Source organism: Hypanus sabinus, chromosome 9 (assembly GCF_030144855.1).
Source record: "Hypanus sabinus isolate sHypSab1 chromosome 9, sHypSab1.hap1, whole genome shotgun sequence".
In the NCBI taxonomy this organism is placed as follows: Eukaryota; Metazoa; Chordata; class Chondrichthyes; order Myliobatiformes; family Dasyatidae; genus Hypanus; species Hypanus sabinus.
The window spans coordinates 168,907,811-168,929,336 of record NC_082714.1 but is presented as its reverse complement, the minus strand read 5'-3'; the positions used below and the strand labels follow the sequence as shown (position 1 = coordinate 168,929,336).

The 21,526-nt window shown below is 43.4% G+C and overlaps 1 protein-coding gene across 5 annotated transcripts in view; it reads right to left on the bottom strand.

Moving 5' to 3' along the window:
* Positions 1 to 21,526, bottom strand: part of fer1l4 (fer-1 like family member 4) — a 397,456-nt gene that overhangs the window by 169,195 nt on the left and 206,735 nt on the right. For all 5 annotated transcript variants that reach the window (XM_059981120.1, XM_059981116.1, XM_059981117.1 and 2 more), the window contains 3 exons: positions 18,605 to 18,779; positions 13,688 to 13,797; positions 12,953 to 13,078 (listed from right to left, as the gene is read on the bottom strand). In XM_059981120.1, coding sequence (XP_059837103.1) covers positions 12,953 to 13,078; positions 13,688 to 13,797; positions 18,605 to 18,779 — 411 coding nt within the window. The remainder of the gene's footprint in view (positions 1 to 12,952; positions 13,079 to 13,687; positions 13,798 to 18,604; positions 18,780 to 21,526) is intronic.

Here is a 21,526-nt window from a genome sequence, read left to right as displayed (position 1 = left end):
TACTTATTAAATTCTTCTGCCGTTTCTCTGTTTCCCATAACAATTTCACCCAATTCATTCTTCAAGGGCCCAACATTGTTCTTAACTATCTTCTTTCTCTTCACATACCTAAAAAAGCTTTTGCTATCCTCCTTTATATTCTTGGCTAGCTTGCGTTCGTACCTCATTTTTTCTCCCCATATTGCCTTTTTAGTTAAGTTCTGTTGTTCCTTACAAACTTCCCAAACATCTGTCCTCCCACTGACCTTAGCTCTGTCATATTTCCTTTTTTTTTAATGCTATGCAATCTCTGACTTGCTTTGTCAACCACTGTGGCCCCTTCCCCGCCTTTGAATCCTCCCTTCTCTGGGGGATGAACTGATTTTGCACCTTCTGCATTATCCCAAGAATACCTGCCATTGCTGTTCCACTGCCATTTCTGCTCGGATATCGGTCCAGTTAACTTTGGCCAGCTCCTCCTTCATGGCTCCATAGTTTCCCCTGTTCAACTGCAACACCAACACCTCCTATCTGCCCTTATCCTTCTCAAATTGCAAATAAAATCTTATCATATTATGGTCACTACATCCTAATGGCTCCTTTACTTCAAGATCGCTTATCAAATCCTGTTCATTACACAAGACTAAATCCAGAATAGCCTTGTCCCTGGTCGGCTCTTGTACAAGCTGTTCTAAGAATGCATCCCGTAGGCACTCTACAAACTCCCTATCCTGGGGTCCAGCACCAACCTGATTCTCCCAGTTCACCTGCATGTTGAAATCCCCCATAACTACTGCGACATTACCTTTGCCACATGCCAATGTTAACTCCCTATTCAACTTGCACCCAATATCCATGCTACTGTTTGGTGGCCTGTAGACAACACCCATTAGGGTCTTTTTGACCTTACTGTTCCTCAGTTCTATCCACACAGACTCTACTTCTCCTGATCCTATGTCCCCCCTTGCAAAGGACTGAATCTCATTCCTCACCAACAGGGCCACCCCACCCCCTCTGCCCACATTTCTGTCCCTACGATAGCACGTATACCCATGTACATTCATTTCCCTGCAGCCATGTCTCCATTATCCCAACAACATCATAGTTACCCATTCGCACTTGAGCTTCAAGCTCATCCGCCTTATTTCTGACACTTCGTGCATTCAGATATAGAATTTTTAGCCCATTTCTCCTCTCTCTGTTTAAATCGCTGCCTATTGTGCTTAACCCAGCTCCCCGAACTCCCATCAGGCTATACGCCCCTTGAATTTTGTTGTCCTTCCTAAATTTACTTATTCTTTCTGCATATTTAACTCCATGTTCCATCAGACCATCACTCTGTACATGTGTCCTCCTTATTACTTGTTTCGCCTCACCTTTCTCTACTACATACTTAATATTCCAGAACCATTTAGTCCCCACCTGTCCTTTATTCTTCATCTCACTATCCTCTCTCGCATTCTGGATTCCTGCCCCCTGCAAATTTAGTTTAAACCCCTCACCCCCGAGCAGCACTAGCAAACTTTCCTGCAAGAATGTTAGTACCGCTCCTGTTCAGGTGTAAACCGTCCCGTCGGAACAGATCCCACCTTCCCTGGAACAAAGCCCAATTATCTAAAAACCTGAAGCCCTCCCTCCTGCACCATCCTCTCAGCCACGTATTAATCTGTATAATCCTTCTGTTCCTTGCCTCACTCGCACGTGGCACAGGTAGCAATCCTGAGATTGTTACCCTGGAGGTCCTGCCCTGACTTAGATGATGCTATATTCAATTAACACAGTTACACAGTTGGGTATTTTATTTTTTGCAGATTCATTCAAAATGAAATAAGTGTTCCTTTAATTACATTGTACAATCGAGAATTTCTTTTTTTTCCCACTTAATGTTCAACTGATCAAGTTAGGTTTCTTGTAATAGCCAACAGAATTTGTCTTGTCAACATTTTGTTTAGAAAGATGCCCCAGAACATTCTAGAGGCATCAGGGGTAGCCATTTTTTGGAGAGAGTGTAGGAGTTTTATGAGAAAGACAAAGAAAGAAAATGGAAATGGATAACAAACAGAGCAAAATAAATGAACTGATTTGGAAGGACAGGCACTGCTGTTGGAAAATCTTTGTGCAGATCAACAATCTCACGGAGAATGTGCAGGTAACTTGAAATTAGCTAGTTACCACACAACTTTGGAGAAGGTTTGAGATGCCTTGACCCTGAACATCCTTGAATATTTATTTATGCTTCACTTGGACAGTGTTTCAAGCAGAATTGTTCATTACCTTGAGCAAACAGAGTGAAGCAAACCAGGATTGACAACACAACGATGAGCTCCAATGATTAGGTACACACTTCAGGCTAATATACTCTTGGTGTAATGGGCCCTTCACTTTATTTAGTTTGTTATAGGTTTAAATGTTTTGTCACTACAACATTAAACTATGCTGATACTGGTGTGAGTTACATTATTGCCTCTCGGCGAATAGTAAATTTGCATGTAACCATCCAGAGGATGAACATCGAAAAAGAACAGTAGAGTACAGGGCCTTTGGCCCATGATGTTCTGCCAACCTATATAACCCTACTCCATGATCAATAGTACCCTTCCTTTCTACACACCCCCAAAACTCTCCATTTTCTTCCATCCATGAAGAATCCTAGAATCATAGTATCATAGAAGGTAAAAATCTACAGCACATTACAGGCCCTTCAGGCCACAATGTTGTGCCAACTGTGTAATCTACTCTAAAAACTGCCTAGAATTACCCTACCGCATAGTCTGCTATTTTTCTAAGCTTCATGTACCTATCTAAGAGTCTCTGAAAAGACCCTATCATATCAGCCTCCACCACTATCTCTGGCAGTGCATTCCGCACACCCACAACTCTCTGTGTGAAAAACTTACCTCTGACATCCCTCTTGTACCTACTTCCAAGTGCCTGAATATTATGCCCCCTCATGTTGGTTATTTCAGCCCTGGGTAAAAGCCTCTGACTATCCACATCATCAATGCCCCTCATCATCTTGTACACCTCTATCAGGTCATCTTTCATCCTTCATCACTCCAAGGAGTAAAGGCCAAGTTCTCTCAACCTATTCTCATAAGGCACAATCTCTATTCCAGGCAACATCATTGTAAATCTTCTCTGCATTCTCTCTATAGTATCCACATTCCTTCCTGTAGGTGACCAGAACCGAACATAGTACTCCAAGTGGGATCTTATATAGCTTTAAAATTACCTCACGGCTCTTGAACTCAATCCCATGGCTGATGAAGGCCATCACACCATACGCCTTCTTAACAACACTGTCAACCTGCGCAGCAGCTCTGAGTATCCTATGGACATAGACCCCAAGATCTCGCAGATCCTCCACCCTGCCAAAAGTCTTATCATTAACATTACATTCTATCTTCAAATTTGACCTACCAAAATGAACCATTCATGCTTATCTGGGATGAACTCCATCTGCCACTTCTCAGCCCAGTTCTGCAGCCTATCGATGTTCTGCTGTAACCTCTGACAAACCCCCAGATTATCTACAAACACCCACGCTTTGTGTCATCAGCAAACTTACTAACCCACCCTTCTACTTTCTCATTCAGGTCATTTATAAAAAGCACAAAGAGGAGGGGTCCCAGAACAGATTCCTGCAGAACACCACTGGTCACCATCCTCCATGCAGAATACGAACTATCTACAACCACCCTTTGCCTTCTGTAGCCAAGCCAATTCTGGATCCACAAAGCAATGTCTCCTTGGATCTCATGCCTCATTACTTTTCGAATGAGTCTTTCATGGGATACCTTATCAAATGCCTTACTGAAATCCATTTACACTACATCTACTACTCTACCTTTGTCAATGTGTTTTGTTACATTCTCAAAGAATTCAATTAGGTTCGTAAGGCACAACCTGCCCTTGACAAAGCCATGCTGACTTTCGCTAGCTCATATTATGTCTCTCCAAATGCTTATAAATCTTGCCTCTCAGGATTTTCTCCAACAACTTGCCCACCACTGAAGGAAGACTCCATGATCATTGTGGGTCTCATCAGCAGGAACAACGAGTCAGCATACAGACATGAGGTGCATGAGCTAATGGACTGGTGCAGAGCCAAAAACCTGTCTCTGAGTGTGAACAAAAGAGATAGTTGTTGACTTCATGAGGGCACAGAGCAAATACTCTCCACTGAACATCGACGGCTCCTCAGTAGAGATCATTAAGAGTACCAAATTTCTTGGTGTTCACCTGGTGGAGAATCTCACCTGGTCCCTCAACACCAGCTCCATAGCCAAGAAAGCCCAGTAGTGTCTCTACTTTCTGTGAAGGCTGAGAAAAGTCCATCTCCCACCCCCCCATCCTCATCACATTCTACAGAGATTGTATTGAGAGCATCCTGAGCAGTTGCATCACTGCCTGGTTCGGAAATTGCACCATCTCAGATCGCAAGACCCTGCAGCAGAAAATGAGGTCAGTTGAGAAGATCGTGGGGGTCTCTCTTCCTGCCATTACAGGCATTTACACCATACGCTGCATCCACAAAACAAACGGCATTATGAAGGACCACACGCACCCCTCATACAAACTCTTCTTCCTCCTGCCATCTGGGAAAAGGCACTGAAGCATTCGGGATCTCACAACCAGACCATATAACAGTTTCTTCCTCCAAGCCATCAGACTCCTCAATACCCAGAGTCTGGACTGACACCAACTTACTGCCCTCTACTGTGCCTATTGTCTTGTTTATTATTTATTGTAATGCCTGCACTGTTTTGTGCACTTCATGCAGTCCTGGGTAGGTCTGTAGTCTAGTGTAGTTTTTGTGTTGTTCTACGTAGTTCAGTGTAGTATTTGTATTGTTCCATGTAGCACCACAGTCCTGAAAAATGTTGTCTCATTTTTACTGTGTACTGTACCAGCAGTTATGGTCGAAATGACAATAAAAAATGACGACTTGACTCACTGATCTATAATTTCCTGGCTTATCTCTACTCCCTTTCTTGAACAAGGAAACGTTTGCAACCTTCCAATCCTCCAGTACTTCACCCGTCCCTATTGATGTTGCAAAAATCATCGACAGAGGCTTAACAATCTCCTGTCTCACTTCCCACGGTACCCTGAGGTATATTTCGTCCAGTCCCGATGACTTATCTAACTTAATACCTTTCAACAGCTCCAGCACATCCTCTTTGTTAATGTCTATACACTCAAGCATTTCAGTCTGCTGTAAGTCATCCCCATAATTGCCAAGGCCCTTTTCACTGGTGAATACTGAAGGAAATAATTCACTGAATAGCTCCGCTACCTACTCTGGCTCCATGTACATTTTCCACTATCGTAGCTGATTGGTCCTATTCTCACATGGCTCATCCTCCTGCTCTTCACATACTTGTAGAATGTCTTGGGGTTTTCCTTAATCCTGTTCACCAAGGCCTTGTCATGGCCCCTTCTAACTCTCCTAGTTTCATTCTTGAGCTCCTTCCTGGCACCCTTGTAATTTTCTAGAACTTTAACAGCACCCAGTTCCTTGATACTTTTGTAACCTTTTCTTTTCTTCTTAACTAGATTTTCTACATTCGTTGTACACTATGGTTCTTTTACCCCATCATCCTGTCCTTGCCTCAATGGAACATACCTATACAGAATGCCATACAAATGTTCCCTGAACATTTACCACATTTCTGCTGTGCATTTCCCTGAGAACATCTGCTCCCAAGTTCCTGTCTAATAGCATCATTTTACTCCCTACCCCAATTAAATTGGCTGCAATTCCCAAATTGGCTGCTCCTATCCCTCTCCAACGCTAGGGTGAAGGACGTAAGAGTTGTGGTTACTACCTCCAAAATGCTCTCCCACCGAGAGACCTGACACCTGACCAGGTTCATTTCCCAATACTAGATCAAGTACAGCCATTCGTCTAGTTGGCTCATCTGCATATTGCATCAGGAAACATTCCTGAACACACCTGACAAGCTCCACCTCATCTAAAACCCTTGCTCAAAGGAGATGTCAGTCAATATTAGGAAAGTTAAAATCTCCCATCACAACAAGCCTATTATTACTGCCCTGTTCCAGAATCTGCCTCCCTATCTGCTCCTCGATGTCTCTGTTACTATTGGAGTGTCTACTAAAAAGCCCCAGGTAGAGTCATCGCCCCCTTCTTGTTTCTGATGTCCACCCACAATGACTCAGTAGACAATCCCTCCATGGCTCCCTCCTTTTCTGCAGCCTTGATACTATCCCTGATTAGCAATACCACACCCCACCTCTTTTGCTTCCCTCCCCATCCCTTTTGAAACATCTAACCTTGTCAAAGGATCCCTTAAATGTTTCGAATGTATCAACCTACATGTGACATTTGCTTTAAATTTTTCTCCAATCACCTTTAATGTATGTTCTCTGATGTTGGCCATTGCTGCCCTGGGAAATGTCTCTGGCTGTCCACACTATTTGTGCTTCTTATCATCTTTTACAGTTCTATCAATTGACATGCTCTCTAGTAAGATCATAAGGCCAGAAAACCATAAGACAGAGGAGCAGAATTAGGCTAATTGGTCCATCAAGTCTACTCTGTCACTCAGTCATGGCTGATCCTTTCTTCCCCTCCTCAGCCCCACTCCACAGAGTTCTTCCCATAAACTTTGCTGCCATGTCCAACCAAGAACATATCCATTTCTGCCTTAACAGCAGCACAGACACAGTATAAGCAATCATGTGCAGGTCTGGTGCGGAGCTTGAAAAACCCAGTCTCCATAAAATAGAGAGGTATCATGCAGCAGAGCAATCAGCATCAGAGAGTGGATCATCATCATTAGAGTGGATCACCATCAGAGACTGGATCACCATCAGAGAGTGAATCATCATCATCAGAGTGGATCGCCAGAGTGGACAGCCAGAGAGTGGACCGTCAGAGTGGATCATTGGAGCGGATCATCAACAGAGTGGGTCACCGTCAGAGAATGGATCACCATCAGAGTGGATAATCAGAGAGTGGATCATCAGAGTGGATCACCATCGAGTGGATCATCATCAGAGTGGTCTGAGTCAAAGTGGTAATGCTTTGGCTCAACTGGCTTCGGTGAGGTAAGTAGTTAAGTTTATTTCTTATTTCTTTTTCTTATTTAACTCTTGAAAGAATAGGGGGTATTGGTTATCAGAGGCTATTTGAGAGGCACACAGTTTGGAACATTTAATAGGTAGTGGGAGCTTGAACCCTTTTACCACCTCGGCTATACAAATGCAGGTAGTATTTGGAGTAAGGTGGATGAACTCATAGCATAATTAGAGATTGGCCAGTATGACGCTGTGGGCATTACTGAGTCATGGATGAAAGAAGGCCATAGTTAGGAGCTTAACATCAAAGGACATTCTTTGTATTGAAAGGACAGGCAGGCAGGGATACTCAATAGTGCGGCTCTGTTGGTAAGAGATGGAATTACATCTTTAGAAAGGAGACATAGGGTCAAAGAATGTCAAATCATGGTGGGAGAAGTTAAGAAACTGCAAGGGTAATAAAAAAATTATGGGAATCATATATAGGCTTCCAAGTAGTAGCAAAGATGTGGCATTGAGATTGCAAAGGGAGTGGTAGGGGCATTTAATAAGGGTAATGACACAATTGTAATGGAGACTTCAATATGCAACGGGATTGGGAAAATCGAATTGGCAGAAGCAGAAGTCACATGTATCTGTATCACAATGGAATAAAGGGAATTACAGAGACATGAGAGAGGAGCTTGTCCAGGTGGATTTGAGGACGATACTGGCGGGGATGACAGCAGAGCAGAGATGGCTGAAGTTTCTGGGAGTATTTCACAAGGCCCAGTATAGATATGTTCCACAGAAGAAATTGTTCAGGGCTAGGTAATCCAACAAAAGGCAACTAAAAAAGCTATAAGAGAAAAGATGAAATATGAGGGCAAACTAGCCAATAATATAAAGCAGGATACTAAAAATTGGGCATTGGGTAATAATCTATACTTCATCATGGAGCTTAAAGTAAAGGAATCCTTAGGAGTCAGAGATCATAATATGATTGAATTCATACTGCAATTGGAGGGGGAAAGGCACAAGGTCAGATGCATCAGTATTGCAATGGAATAAAAGGAATTACAGAGGCATGATAGAGGAGCTTGCCCAGGTGGATTGGAGGAAGACACTAGTGGGGATGACAACAGAGCAGAAGTGGCTGAAATTTCTGCTAATAGTTCACAAGGCACAGGGTAGATACATCCCACAAAGGAAGAAGTTCTTAAATGGCAGGGGTAGGCAACTATGGCTGAAAAACAAAGTTAAGGACTGCCTAAAATCTGAGGAAAGTACAGATAATGTAGCAAAAGGGTGTGGGAAGTTGAATGATTATGAAATTTTAAAATCCAACAAAAGGCAACTAAAAAGACATAAGGGAAAAGATGAAATATGAGGGCAAACTAGCCAATAATATAAATCAGGATACTACAAAATTCTTTGGTTATCTAAAGAGTAAAAGAGAGGTGAAAGTTAATGTTGAACCACTAGAAAATGATGCTGGTGAGGTAGTGCTGGGGGATAAAGAAATGGCAGATGAACTTAATGAATACTTTACATCAATCTTCACTGTGGAAGACACCAACAATGTGTCAGAGGTCTGTGAGTGTCAGGGAGCAGAAATATGTGCCATTGCTATTACAAAGGGAAAAGTACAAGGTAAACTGAAGGTCTTAAGACCTAAGACTCTAAGACATAAGACCATTTGGCCTATTGAGTCTGCTCCATCATTCAATCATGCTTGATCCTTTTTTCCCTCCCCTCCTCAACCCACTTCCCAGCCTTCTCCCCATAACCTTTGATGCTGTGTCCAGTCAAGAACCTATCTTTTGGACTACACAGCTGCCTGTGGTAACAAATCCCACAAATTCACCACCCTCGGGTGAAAGAAATTTCTCCTCATCTCTGTTTTAAATGGACACTCCTTTAACCTGAGGCTGTGCCTACTTGTCCTGGATTCTCCCACCATGGGAAACATCCTTTCCACATCTACTTTGTCTGGGCATTTCAACATTTGAAAGGTTTCAGTAAGATAGGACATACAATATAGAACATAGGCATCTACAGCACATTACAGGCCCTTTGGCCTACAATGTTGTTTTAAACATGTAACCGACACTAGAAACTGCCTAGATCCCCCTCATGCTTCCAAATTCCAGTGAGTACAGACCCAGAGCCAACAAATGTTCCTCATATGATAACCCTTTCATTCCCAGAATCATTGTTATGAACCTCCTCTGAACCCTGCCCAATGCCAGCACATCTTTTTTTAGATGAGGAGCCCTATGTTCACAATACTCAAGGTGAGGCCTTACCTGTACCTTGTAAAGTCTCAGCATCACATTCTTGCTCTTGCATTCTAGACCTCTTGAAATGAATGCAAATATTGCAATTGCCTTCCTCACCAGCGACTCAACCTGCAAGTTAACCTTCAGGGTGTTGTGTAGAAGGACTCTCAAGTCCCTTTGCATCTCAGATTTTCTCCCCCATTTCAAAAATAGTCTGCACATTTATTTCAATGACCAAAGTGCATGACCATGCATTTTTCAACATGGTATTTCATTTGCCACTTTCTTGCCCATTCTCCTAATCTGCCTAAGTCCTTCTGCAGCCTTCCAGTTTCCTCAACACTAACTGCACTTCCACCAATCTTCGTAACATCTGCAAACTTGGCAACAAAGCCATCTATTCTATCATCTAAATCATTGGTATACAGCATAAAAAGAAGTGGTCCCAACACTGACCCCTGTGGAACACCACTAGTCACTGGTAGCCAACCAGACAAGGATCCTTTAATTCCTACTCGCTGCCTCCTACCAATCAGCCAGTGCTCTCACCATGCCAGTAACTTTCCTGTAATACCACAGGTTCTTAACCTGGTAAGGAGCCTCATGTGTGGCACCTTGTCAGAGGCCTTCTGAAAGTCCAAATATACAACATCCACTGCATCCCTTTTATCCACTCTACTTGTAATCTCCTCAAAAAATTCCAACAGATTCGTCGGGCAAGATTTTCCCTTAAGGAAACCATGCTGACTTTGTCCTATCTTGTCCTATGTCACCAAATACTCCATAACCTCAATTGACTCCAACATCTTCCCAACCACTGAGGTCAAGCTCACCGGTCTATAATTTCCTTTCTGCTGCCTCCCTCCTTCTTAAAGAGTGGAGTGACATTTGCCATATTCCAGTCCTCTGGCACCATGCTAGAGTCCAACAATTTTTTGAAAAAATAATTAATAATGCCTCCACAATCACTACCTCTACCTTTCAGAACCCTAAGTTCATCTGGTTGAGGTGACTAATGTACCTTTAGGTCTTTCAGCTTTTTGAGCATCTTCTCTCTTGTAATAGTAACTGCACTCACTTCTCTTCCCTCACACCCTTCAGCAGCTGCCATTCTGCAAGTGTTTTGTACAGTGAAGACTAATACAAAATACTCAGCTAGTGCATTTGCCATCTCATTGTCTCCCGTTATTATTTCTCCATCCTCATTTTCTAGTAGTCCTATATCCACTCTCATCTCTCTCATTTTTTATGTGCCTGAAAAAGTTTTTTCTATTCACCTTAATATTGTTTGTTAGCTTGTTTTCATATTTCATCTTTTCCCTCCTAATAATTCTTTTAGTTGCTCTCTGGAGGATTTTAAAAAGCTTTCCAATGTTCTTTCTTTCCACTAATCTTTGCTTTGTGTATGTCCTCTCTTTTGCTTTTACATTAGCATTCATGTCTTTGTTTTTGGAATACATCTATCCTGCACCTCCCTTGTTTTTCCCAGAAACTCACGCAATTGCTGCTCTGCTGTCATCCCTGCCAGCATCTTCTTCCAATTTACTTTGGACAACTCCTATTATACCACTGTAATTTCCTTTACTCTGCTGAAATACTGCTATGTCAAGTCTTTACTTTCTCCCTATCAAATTTCAAGTTGAACTCAATGATATTGTGATCACTGCTTCTTAGAACCTAAGGGTTCTTTTACCTTAAGCTCACTAATCGCCTCTGTTCACTACATAACACCCAATCCAATATAGCTGATCCTGTAGTAGGCTCATTGACAAATTGCTCTAAGAGCCATTTTGACAGCATTCAACAATTTCATCTCTTGAGCTCCATTATTAACCTGAATTTTTTCTCAAACTATCTGCATGTTAAAATCTTCCATGACTATCATAACATTGCCCTTTTGACACACCTTTTCTATTTCCCGTTGTAATCTGGAGTTCACATCCCAGCTACTGTTTGGATGCTGTACATAACTGCCATCAGGGTCCTTTTACTCTTCTAGTTTCTTAACTGAACCCACAAGGATTTAACATCTTCCGATCCTATCTTTCTACTGATTTGATGTTATTCTTTATCAACAAAGCCATGCCACCCCTTCTGCTTACCTTCCTATCCCTCTGATACAATGTATAACCTTGGACATTCAGCTCCCAACTACAATCATCCTTCAGCCATGATTCAGTGATGGACACAACATCATACCTCACAATCTGTAATAGTGCTACAAGATCATCCACCTTATTGTTTATATTCTGTGCATTGAAATATCACACTTTGAATCCAGTATTTGTTACTCTTTCTGATTCTGCATCCCTAATGCACTGATACTCACCCTGCTGGTTACTACATTGTCCTGTAATCTTCCTGTCCTTCCTGACAGTCTGACTGCACACCTTTGCTTTTTTGGTATGTATTCCCACCCTCCCCCCTGCCAATTAGTTTAAACTTTCCCCAACAGATCTGACAAACCTGCCTGCAAGAATATTGGTTCCACTTGGTTCAGGTGCAACCCATCCCTTTTGTGCAGGTCATACCTCTCCCAGAAGAGATCCCAATGATCCAAGAACCTGAAGCCCTGCCCCCTGCACCAGCTTCTCAGTCAAGTATTTGTCTGCCAAATCGTCCTTTTTCTACCCTCACTGGCATCATCCTCATAAATCTCCTCTGCACCCTCTCTAAAGCTTCTACATCCTTCCTATAATGAGGTGAATTGGACATAATACAAGTGTGGTCTAACCAAAGTTTTCCAGAAATGCAGCATTACCCTATAGTTCTTGAACTCAACCCCCCAACTAATGAACACAACACACTTTCTTGACCACAGCATCAACTTCCACAGGGACTTTGAGGGATCGATAGACATCAACCACAAGATCCCTCTATTCTTCCACACTACCACAAATCCTGTCATTACATCTGTAGTCTGCCTTCAAATTTGACCTTCCAAAGTGTATCATTTCACACTCTTTTGTATGGAATTCCATCTAACACTTCTTAGCCCAGCTCTTCACTCCATAAATATCCCATTACAACCTAGGACAGCATGCAAACTCCATGCTGGCAGCACCAGAGAGCAAGATTGAACCTGTGTTTCTGAAGCTGAGGGGTAATGGCTCCACCAACTGCTCAATCTTATTCTTTACACTCATGCCTTACAATGCGAGACAGAAAAGGAAGCCATGAGTTCTACTTAGAGTCTACAAATTAACTCAGAAGTAAATAGAATGGGTATGAAGATAATCGATTGAGTAAACTGTACAATAGGTTAGTGACTATGGAGTCAGCAAAGGAAGACATTCATCATCAGGAACCCAAACTACCACATCTCACATTTCAAACTCAAGATCTATTCATAAATAGCAAAAATTTTAAAAGGGGGCTGAGCTGATTAATGACAATAGGAGTAAATCAGGGTAACTCAGTGAAGTTTCAATGGCTATTGCTGGAGTCAGTGGCACTGATTTGACAACCTGTGGTTACAGAGTGTGGAGACTTTTTCATTTTGGTAAATTGACCTTGAGAAAAATTTAAATCAAAGGTTTCTAACCAAACATCTCAGCATAATGAGTATTATTTATTTCCATAATACGCTGTTGCAAATTGCTTAACAGTAATGTCCATTGAGGCATAGATGCTGGACCAAAATAAATACGACCATGTTGCTTTACCTTCATCTCCTCCAAAGATGCATAGTACTTTGACCACCAATCCAGTTCCTCCAGGTCAATCTTTTCCTCAAATTCTTCATGCTCACCTTCTGATTTTGATTTTGGTGCCAGTTTCTTTATTGGTCTCTTAAAATGAAAATGGGAATTCATTTCTGTTTAATGCCTCAGGAGACTTATCAAATAAGATTCTGCTTGATCCTTAAATTCAGCTCCTCATAATCTTACCTATGGTTTATTTCCCCCTTCGTGTAGTGCCAGCAGAAATTCCCTGCCTGTATATGCAATGTCTTCTACAGAAAGGTAAGCATCACAAAAGCCACATTTATATATAGAGTTGTTCAGCAAGGTAATCGGCCCTTTAGACCAATTTTTCAATGGAAATCTATTTGCCCAATGGAGTTACTTTCTTTTGCCTTCATTTGATCCATACCCCACCAAAACCTTTCCTGTCCATATACCTGTCTAAATGACTTCTAGATTGAGTAATTGTACCTGCCTCTACGACCCTTTGAGTGGGGTAAAAGTTGCCTGTTAGTTCCTCTTTAAATCTTTCCCTTCTCAATTTAAATCCATGGCCTTTAGTTTTGAACCCCTATCTTGGGGAAAAGACTGACCATTCACCTTATCTCTGCCCCTCATAATGCCACCCTCAGTCTTCCAAAACCACAGAATGGCTAAAAATGATGGAAATATCTACACAAGCTGCTGCCACACAGTGCTTAGGGAGGTACTTACCGTCAGAGCCGACAAGGGTCCCTTCTTTATTTCGTTAGTTGATGCATCTATTTCAATGTTTACATAAGTTTGCGAGGGTGCTGTCTGCTGTGGAAGGATACTTGCTTGTCCTGTTAATAGAAAATATCACAGTATGTGCGATCTCCATGAACAGGCAGAAATGAGCATAAATAAAAATGAAGAGAAATCCAAAAGGAAAGCTCTTGGAAAAGTAGATTTGTCCTGGTGTTTGATAAGAGCCTTATTTTTAAATGTCCTTATGTATCAGCTGCCTTGGTTCTTGCTGTTAAATGTAATCCACAAATTAATTCATTGTCAATACTAGGTGCCAGGTGGAGCAGAGCTTAGCCTGGTTTGGACTGGGCCTAGTCAGGTTGGCGTGGCCTTTTGATGCACCTTCTTAAGTTTGCTTTGTAATAACTAAAATAAGACAGAGAAAATAAACAACTACAGTATGTTGGTTTTATTGGCAGATGTGGCAACAGATATGTAGAACGATAGAGTGATAGAACACAGAATCACCATTTGAATCACCAAATGGCCATTTGGAGATCCCAGTTATCAACCATTTCAATTCCCTTCCACATTCCCACGATGACCCCTCTTGCCCTCAGCCTCCTCCACTGCCAGAGTGAGGCCAAATGCAAATTAAAGGAACAGCACCATTTATTCCTCCTAGTTAGTCTATGACACAGCAGCAAAAACATGTATTTTCATGTAGTTTGCCCTGTCCTTTTTCTCTCTCCTCCTGATCTACCTCTCCTCCTACACCCACCAGAGCCTGCATAACCCTGCTTCTTTCTCCTCATCTCCACCCCACCTGCCTATCAGCCACAGTCCTCTCACTGGATTCTCTCATTGCCACCCCCACCAGCACTGTTCCTTTCTGCCATCCCATCACACACTCCTCTTACTGGGCTCTCCCCCCCTCACTATTCCTATCTGCCATTTCATCTTACACTCCTGCCACTGGTCTCCCCCCAGTGTTCCTATCTGCCATCCCATCACACACTCCTCTCCTCTCACTGCGCTCCCCCACCCACTGTTCCTACCTTCCATTCCATCACAGTCTCCTCTCACTGGGTTCTCTTTCCCTCCCCACCACTGATTCTATCTGGCATCCCAGCTCCCTTATTTACTTCCATCCTCCTCTCACCTCTCCTATTAGATTCCATCTTTTTCAGCCCTTTGTTGCCTCAACTATCACCTCCCAGCCTTTGTCTCTATCCCCACTCTCTCCTCTCGCATCTGCCTATCACACCCTCATCTGGATCCACCCATCATCTTCCAGTTGTTGTTCCGTCCCTTCCCCTCACCTTGTCATGTATTTCTCCCCTCTTAACTTTCAGTCCAGGAGAAATGTCTCAACTCACATGGACTGTCCATTTGCTAATGCTGCCTGACCCATTGAGTTCCTACAGCAGTTTGTGTTTTTTTGTTGTTGTGTTTCTTCACAAAGATCTGCTGGTTAAATTATGTGACTTCGGCTTGCTGAGGGGAACGGGCCTACAATCCTCGGAGTAGGCTGATGCTGGTAGCTGGAGATGGAGACGTCGTAAGCAGTGTGTGAAAAAGCGGAAGCGAGGCAAGCGGGCAGGGGTCCATGCCAGGTAAAAAGCAAACCCTAGCCAGCCAGCTCTCCTGTCCATTCTGCTCTCCAATGTCCACTCCCTGGACAATAAATTGGACTACATCCGACTCCAACAAAATACTCGGCGGGAGTACAGAGTCTGCTGTGCGTATGTTTTTACAGAGACATGGCTCACTGAAGAAATTTCGGACGTCGCCATTCAGCTGGACGGGCTCGTTTTGTTTTGAGCGGACAGGGACGCAGCTCTTTCCGGTAAGACTCGCGGTGGTGGCTTGTGTGTTTATATCAATATGGAATGGTGCATGAACTCTGTGCTGGTTTCCAGACACTGCTCATTGCTAGGGGAGTTTGTGGCTGTTAGATGCAGACCATTTTATTTACCACGGGAATTCACCTCTGTCCTCATAGTCAGTGTCTACATTCCCCCCAGCGCTAATGTTAAGGAGGCACTCTGAACTGTACGGGGGCTATTAGTGAACTGCAGAACACAGACCCTGATGGACTGTTTATTGTTGCTAGAGATTTTAACCATGTGAACCTTAAGTCAGTGCTCCCCAAACTGCATCAGTATGTGGACCTTGCAATGAGGGGGGAGAACGGATTGGATTAGGTTTAAATAAACATCCCCGACACTTACCAGGCAGAGCCCTGCCCCCACCTCGGTTACTCAGACCACATCTCTGTTATGCTAATCCCAGCATACAGACCGCTCGTCAGGCGCTCCAGACCAGTTCAGAAGCAGGTGAAAACCTGGCCAGCAGGAGCCATCTCTGCTCTTCAAGACTGCTTTGAGCACACTGACTGGCATATGTTCAGGGAGGCTGCAACCAATGGTGACTCTACCAACTTAGAGGAGTACGCAGCATCAGTGACCAGCTACATCAGCAAGTGCATTGATGATGTTACTCTGTCCAAAACCATCACTATACGTGCTAACCAGAAGCCATGGATGACCGCAGAGGTGCGTGCGCTGCTGAGGACCCGTGACTCTGCCTTCAGAGCAGGTAACAAGCCCTAACAACAGCAAAGGCCAAACTGCCCCGAGCCATCAGAGGGGCAAAGCGTGCACACACCCAGCGGATCCACAGCCACTTCCAGGACAGCAGCGACATGCAGCGCATGTGGAAGGGCATCCAGGACATCACCAATGACAGGATAACATCACCTGACTGTGCGAGTGATGCCTCCCTCCCAGATGCACCGAATAACTTCTATGCCCATTTTGAAGCGGAAAATGACATGGCGGCGAGGAAGTCCACCCCTCCTACAAATGACCAGGTGCTGTGTCTCACCGTGGCCAATGTGAGAAGAACCCTGTGCACGGTCAACCCACGGAAGGCTCCTGGACCAGACAATATTCCTGGTAGAGTGCTCAGAGGATGTGCAGACCAGCTAGCAGATGTTCTCCCTGACATCTTCAACATCTCCCTGAGCTGCACCACCATTCGAATATGCTTCAAGACCACCATCATCGTCCCATGCTGAAGAAGTCTTCAGTGTCCTACCTAAATGACTACCATCCTGTTGCACTCACATCCATCATCATGAAGTGTTTCGAGAGGCTAGTCATGAGGCACATCAAGACCCTGCTGCCCCCCTCACTGGACCCCCTGCAGTTTGCGCACTGTCTCAACCACTCAACAGATGACACCATTGCCATCACCCTCCACCTGGCCCTAACTCACCTGGACAAAAAAAGACACATACGTTCGAATGCTGTTCATAGACCGGTTCAGCATTCAACACAATCATCCCTCAGAAACTGATTGGAAAGCTGAGCCTACTGGGCCTGAACACCTCCCTCTGCAACTGGATTCTAGACTTCCTGACTGGGAGACCTCAGTCAGTCTGGATCAGAGGCAGCATCTCCAACACCATCACACTGAGCACAGGGAGCCCCAGGGTTGCGTGCTCAGTCCACTGCTGTTCACTCTGCTGACCCATGATTGTGCTGCAACACACAGCTCAAACCACATCACCATGGTGGGTCTCATCAGCAAGAACAATGTGTCAGCTTACAGAGAGGAGGTGCAGCAGCTAATGGACTGGTGCAGAGCCAACAACCTGTCTCTGAATGTGAACAAAACAAGAGATGGTTGTTGACTTCAGGAGAGCACAGAGCGACCACTCCCTGCTGAACATTGACGGCTGGCGGAGAATCTCACCTGGTCCCTCAACACCAGCTCCGTAGCAAAGAAAGTCCAGAGGCATCTCTACTTTCTGCGAAGGCTGAGGAAAGTCCATCTCCCACCCCGCCATCCTCATCACATTCTACAGGGGTTGTATTAAGAGCATCCTGAGCAGCTGCATCACTGCCTGGTTGGGAAATTGCACCATCTCGGATCGCAAGACCCTGCAGCGGATAGTGAGGTCAGTTGAAAAGATCATCGGGATCTCTCTTCCCGCCACTACGGACATTTACACTACACGCTGCATCCGCAAAGTAAACAACATTATGAAGGACCCCACGCACCCCTCATACAAATTCTTCTCCCTCCTGCCATCTGGGAAAAGGCACTGAAGCACTTAGGCTCTCATGACCAGACTATGTAACAGTTTCTTCCCCCAGGCTAATATAGACTCCCCAATACCCAGAGCCTGGACTGACATCTTACTGCCCTATTGTCTTGTTTATTATTTATTGTAATGCCTGCACTGTTTTCTGCACTTTATGCAGTCCTGTGTAGGTCTGTAGTCTAGTGTAATTTTTTACATAGTTCAGTGTAGTTTTTGTACTGTGTCATGTAACACCATGGTCCTGAAAAACGTTGTCTCATTTTTACTGTGTACTGTACCAGCAGTTATGGTTGAAATGACAATAAAAAGTGACTTGATTTGACTTTTGCTCCTCTTATACTTTGCCTTTTTATGTGTCTGTCTCTTAACTGTAGAGACTGGATATCATTCCTTCACTTCCCCGGCAGTGTGTTCCAGATATCAACCATTCTCTGTATAAAATTATAACTTTCTCCTTTCTCTCCTCTCACCTTAAACTTAAACCCTCTTGTGCGGCAATAGCTAACAGAAGGCCTCATCTCATGAACTGTTTGGCCTCTTCCACAGAGTAACTGCTGACTGATGGTGTGATGGTCAATGAATGTCTGCTTCAGCAGTTCTCCCCCCCATCCCCAGGCTCTGGATTCATGTGCCAGTTTGTCATTTTATGCATGTTGGACAATGTGTGGAGCCACATCCATCTGGATGTAACATTCAACTGGTCACTGCCTGACCTGCGGAGTTCCTCTAGCACCTTGTAGGTGTTCCTCAAGATTTCCAGCATCTATAGAATCTCTTACGTTTCCATCTTTTTATCTCATTTTCCTTACTTTTGCTTTTAGCTGCAGTTTCTTTAGGGTTTGGATTCTCCTCCAATTCCACCAGGGAAAACTGCTGTAGGCTTGTGACAGTGTAGCTGCCCACAAGGACTGTGCGCCCAAATGCTCGCTGCTCCAATACAACAATGCTCAGTGGTGGGTGAAGGTTCATATCCTCTGGCAGATCCTGTGAAGCAAAAGTTCCTATTACATCATTCTTTCAAAAATAAAAAAAGTTTACCTGAGGAGCTCAGCTCATCCTTATGCCTGTATTTTTCCAATATCCCTCTAAACCCACGTGTAAATGTTTGTTAATCTAATCACCTTCCATCAGGGAAGTGTCAGCTGAAGGGAAAGATCAGCATTTATTGCCCAGCCCCAGCTGTCCTCCAAGGTGGTGCTGAGGTGTCCTGTTGCAGTCTTTTAAGTGAAGTTTTTTTCTTAGTACTGTTGTGTTTGGGAGTTCCAGAACATTTACTTCGCAAGTGAAAGGACAGCAATATACTTCCGGATTACAATGGTGTGAGGCTTGGAGGAGAATCTGAAAGTGATGAAGTTCCCACACACCTAATACGTTTGTCCTTAATAATAGGCAGTATAGATCACGGTTTGGGAAACCTGAGTGACAGAGGAAACAGGATCAGAAACAAGCCAGTCGGCCCTTGAACTTTCCTCACCATTCAATGATCATTGATGATTCAATCAACACCATTTTCACTTCCTCCTCATAACTCCTTCACCCCTTGTGATTCAAAGGTCCAGCAATCTCCACCTTGAATATGTCCAATAATCCTCAGGGTGAGTGGGCCTTTCAAAATTTCTGCCTCAAGCAAAAGAAATTTCCTTCCCTTGATGCTGAGTTCTTTGTTGTTTGTCATCAATATCAATGATCTGTATGATAATGTGGTCAACTGGGTCAGCAAATTTGTAGATGACACCAAGATTGGGGGTATAAAGCACAGTGAGGCTTATTATGGCTTATAGCAGGATCTGAAACGGCTGAAAAATGACAGATGAAATTTAATGTAGAAAAATGCCTGATTAAACTTCGGTATGACCAGCCAGGGTAGGTCTTACATAGTGAACGGCAGGGCACTGAGGAGAGTGGTAGAACAAAGGGTTCTGGGAATATAGATCCATAATTCATTGTAAGTGATGTCACAGGCAGATAGGGTCATAAATAAATCTTTTAGCACATTGGCCTTCATAAATCAATGTACAAGAGATGGGATGTTCTGTTGAAGTTGTATAAGATGTTGGTGAGGCTTAGTTTGGAGTATTTTGGTCACCTACCTACAGGAAAGATGTAAACAAGGTTGAACACGTACAGAGAAGATTTACAAGGATGTTGCCAGGTCTGGACAACCTGAGTTATAAGGAAAGATTGAATAGGCTAGGACTGCATTCCTTAGAATGTAGAAGATTGAGAGGAGATTTGAAAGAGAAATACAAAATTGTGAGGTGTATAGATAGGGTAAATGCAAGCAGGCTTTTTCCACTGAGGTTGGGTGGGATCACAACCAGGGGTCATCGCTTAAGGATGAAAGATAAAAAGTTTAAAGGGAACATGAGGGGAAACTTATTCATTCAGAGGGCCAAGGGAGTATGGAATGAGCTGCCAGCTCAAGTGATGTATGTGAGCTCCATTTCATTCTTTAAGAGAATTTTGGATAGATATGTGGATAGTAGGGGTATAGGGCTATAGTCCCGGTGCAGGTTGATGAGTGTAGGCTGTTTAAGTGGTTTTGACATGGACCTAATAGGCCAATGGGCTTATTTATGTATGTTACCTCTCTATGACTCTTTGACTCTTATCTCAAATAGGAGACTCTTTATTCTAAAATGATGCCTCCTAGTTCTGGGCACACCAGGGGAAACATCTTTCAGCATCTACTTCGTTCTCTGATAAAGAAGAAGAGAGAGATGTATGACATGTATCGGAAACAGGGATGAAGGGAAGGCAGTGGATGTTGTCTACATGGACTTCAGTAAGGCCATTGACAAGGTTTCACACGGGAGGTTAGTTAGGGAGATTTAGTTGCTAGTTATACTTGGTGAGGTAGTAAATTGGATTAGACATTTGCTCAATGGGAGAAGTCAGATAGTGGGAGTGGAGGATTGCTTCTCTGAGTGGAGGCCTGTGACTAGTGGTGTGCCACAGGGATCAGTGCTGGGTTCATTGTTATTTGTCATCTATATCAATGATCTGGATATAATGTAGCAAATTGGATCAGCAAATTTGCTGATGATACAAAGATTGGAAGCGTAGTGGACAGTGAGGAAGGTTTTCAAAGTTTGCAGAGGGATTTGGACCAGCTGAAAAAAATGGGCTGAAAAATGGCAGATGGAGTTTAATACGGACAAGTGTGAGGTATTGCACTTTGGAAGGACAAACCAAGGTAGAACATACAAGGTAAATGGTAAGGCACTGAGGAGTGCAGTAGAACAGAGGGATCTGGGAATACAGATACAAAATTCCCTAAAACTGGTGTCACAGGTAGATAGGGTCATAAAGAGAGCTTTTGGTACATTGACCCTTATAAATTAAAGTTGGAATGTTATGGTGAGGTTGTATAAGGCATTGATGAGGTTGAATTTGGAGTATTGTGTGCAGTTTTGGTCACCAAATTACAGGAAGGAAAGTAATAAGGTTGAAAGAGTGCAGAAAAGGTTTACAAGGCTGTTGTCGGGAATTGAGAAACTTGAGTTACAGAGAAAGGTTGAATAGGTTAGGACTTTATTACCTGGAGTGTAGAAGAATGAGAAGAGATTTGATAGAGGTATATAAAATTATGATGAGTATAGATAGAGTGAAAGCAAGCAGGCTTTTTCCACTGAGGCTAGGGGAGAAAAAAAACCAGAGGACATGGGTTAAGGGTGAAAGGGGAAAAGTTTAAAGGGAACTTTAAAGGGGGGGGTTTCATCACACAGAGA